The 2500-nt window shown below is 43.1% G+C and overlaps 1 protein-coding gene across 2 annotated transcripts in view; it reads left to right on the top strand.

The window, feature by feature from the left end:
* The window catches only part of ep400 (E1A binding protein p400), a 231378-nt gene that overhangs the window by 87342 nt on the left and 141536 nt on the right, over positions 1 to 2500 (top strand). For both annotated transcript variants that reach the window (XM_034169641.1, XM_034169640.1), the window contains 2 exons: positions 1597 to 1661; positions 1759 to 2042. In XM_034169641.1, the coding sequence (XP_034025532.1) occupies positions 1597 to 1661; positions 1759 to 2042 (349 nt within the window). The remainder of the gene's footprint in view (positions 1 to 1596; positions 1662 to 1758; positions 2043 to 2500) is intronic.

Here is a 2500-nt window from a genome sequence, read left to right as displayed (position 1 = left end):
ACGAAACAGAAAGTTTGACCACATTACACCCATTTTGGCGTCTCTTCACTGGCTTCCTGTCCCAGTGAAATCAGATTTTAAGTTTCTGCTACTAACCTATAAAATAATTAAACCTTACGTACTGGCCTGGGCTCTGTGTTCTGAGGGTGCAGGACTACTTTGTGCCCCTCGGGTGAATAAGAAGTCTGCGGGTCACAGAGCTTTCTCTTATCGTGCCTCTGTTCTGTGGAATGATCTCCCTGCGTCAATAAAACAGTCAGATTCTGTGGAGACTTTCAAGTCCAGACGTAAGATGCACTTATTTTCCCTTTCGTATGGCTAGCATACTGGTAATAGTACATGACTATGCTTTTTACTTTTTTCTCTTTTACTGTGTTTTTTTTTAATCTGTTAATTTTATTTTATTTTCTGGATTGTTTTGTATGAAACGCCTTGAGGCGACTTTGTTATGATTTAGTGCTATATAAAATGAACCTTGTCAACTGATGGTTAATAATCACATTAATCCATTTGATCGCATTGGGTGAAGAGAGTCAGACTCAGAACTCCGAAATAACGCATACACAATGGAGGCAGGGTGGACCAATTTTTAGGGGCGGACCTTTCGGTCTGCGACATCAGTTTTCAGAGTAGATAGTCAACTTTTTTTAAAACTATTTCAGCTAAAGCACAGTTCATTATAAAATGCCCTACGCTGGCTCTGATGCATCTGCAGTCACTGCAGCCTTTTTCCAAAATATTCATGTAAAAGTGTACCGATTCACACAATGATTTTAAACCTCTAATGTCCAGGTTTATGAGATTCTGTCATTTGCACAAAAACAAAGTTGATAAAATATTGAAGGCAGTCAAGCATGACACATTAAAAACAAACAACAAAGAACCCGTAAAGCTTTTCAATCAGTTCAGTATTTAGTTTGTCAGAACCGTCATGAGCTAAACAATTCTTCAGTGTCAGGGTACGGGGCAAACGGAAAACATCACAAGAATATACGTCATGCCTCCACTTAACACACGTGAGATGTGTGGGGATGAAGAAAAGTTTTTATGATGATCAGAAAAGCAGCTGCTTACCTCAGCGTTTGTCTGTGGCAGCACATTGTTGTTGGTGTCTGGTTACAAAGTGATGGCTCAATGTATTGATCATTCTAAATGTAGAAATGAGCCATTTGAATTTGATGTCTGTCCAGATTTGTGCTTGCTCACAGGGGGTCGTTTTGACCGTTGGGGTTTTACATAATTATTGTATGGCCTTGCCTTACAATATAAAGCGCCTTGGGGCAACTGTTTGTTGTGATTTGGCGCTATATAAAAAAAATTGATTGATTGATTGATTTGTTTGAACTGAAAGTTTGGATGAGCACCCTGCAGGAGCAGATTGTTGTCTTCCTGCTTACACATAAGGTTCAGTGAGACGCGTGTAGCTGACGTGAATCTGCGTTGACTGTTGGGCGTTCTGTCGTTATAAAGCTCTGCCTGCTGCCGCCCAGCCGGTGCAGCTGTACGTTCAGTAGACGACCTCTGCCTGTTGGATATGATGCTGCCATTAATTGGTTGACAGTTTGGTTGTCCCTCTGACACTGTTTCTCTTCAAAGTCTTCGGTGCGACTACAAACGCAGCACAGACGAAGGCCAGCGCTGCGACTCACGCCGTGCCACAGGTCAGTTGCCACTCACTTTGATTTGTTTTCAGATGTTTTGGATGATTAGCCTCAGAATTTCTCGCTGCCTTTGTCCATATGTTTTATCGCTGTGTAGGAGTCTTCAGAGGAGAAAAGTCAGCGTGTGGAGCGTTTGAGCCGCCTGTTTGGAGCCAACGAATGGCGCTGTAACCGCAGAGTGCTGTACGGGGCAGACCTGCTGCAGGCCTGCTCTGTGACCTATGAACCCTCCCACTCTGCGCTGACCGCTGGAGGCTGGAGCTGGGTGGGCAGGGAGAGCTGCCTCAGGGCGCAGACCACCTGTGTGGCGACCACCTCGGCACTACGGTCCGCTCTGTTCTCTGAGGACAGACTGGACGCTTCCTGCAGGCTGATCCAAAGGTACACACTGGCTGTAAATTTACAACACTGGCTGTAAATTTACAACACTGGCTGTAAATTTACAACACTGGCTGTAAATTGCAAGCAGACACAGGTCTCTCTTGCAAATGAGGTGTTGATTTGCCAGAAGGTACATCTAAGATGTGAGCTGAGATTTGATGTTTTGGTGAATGAATTAAATAAATTTATGGTCAGCAGCTAAAATGTCATCTCTTGAACACTCGATGGCACACCCGCTCTGAATACATGAAGTGCTTTCAGGATGGTCACGTCCTCATTTACAAAACTCACCACAAAACTACCAAAACGTTTTGTAAAAAAATTCTTAATGTGCTCATATTTGAAGTCATTCTGAGTAAATTCATGCTACCTGGCTGATTTTGTCTTTCTGCTCCCTTTAAAATAAATCATTGTTATTAAATGTGGCGCTTTCTCAAATATTTGGTTCAGGTTGTGAC

The sequence above is a fragment of the Thalassophryne amazonica genome, chromosome 5 (assembly GCF_902500255.1).
Source record: "Thalassophryne amazonica chromosome 5, fThaAma1.1, whole genome shotgun sequence".
NCBI lineage: Eukaryota > Metazoa > Chordata > Actinopteri > Batrachoidiformes > Batrachoididae > Thalassophryne > Thalassophryne amazonica.
The sequence above is the reverse complement of the archived record's forward strand: the minus strand, read 5'-3'. Positions and strand labels throughout refer to the sequence as shown.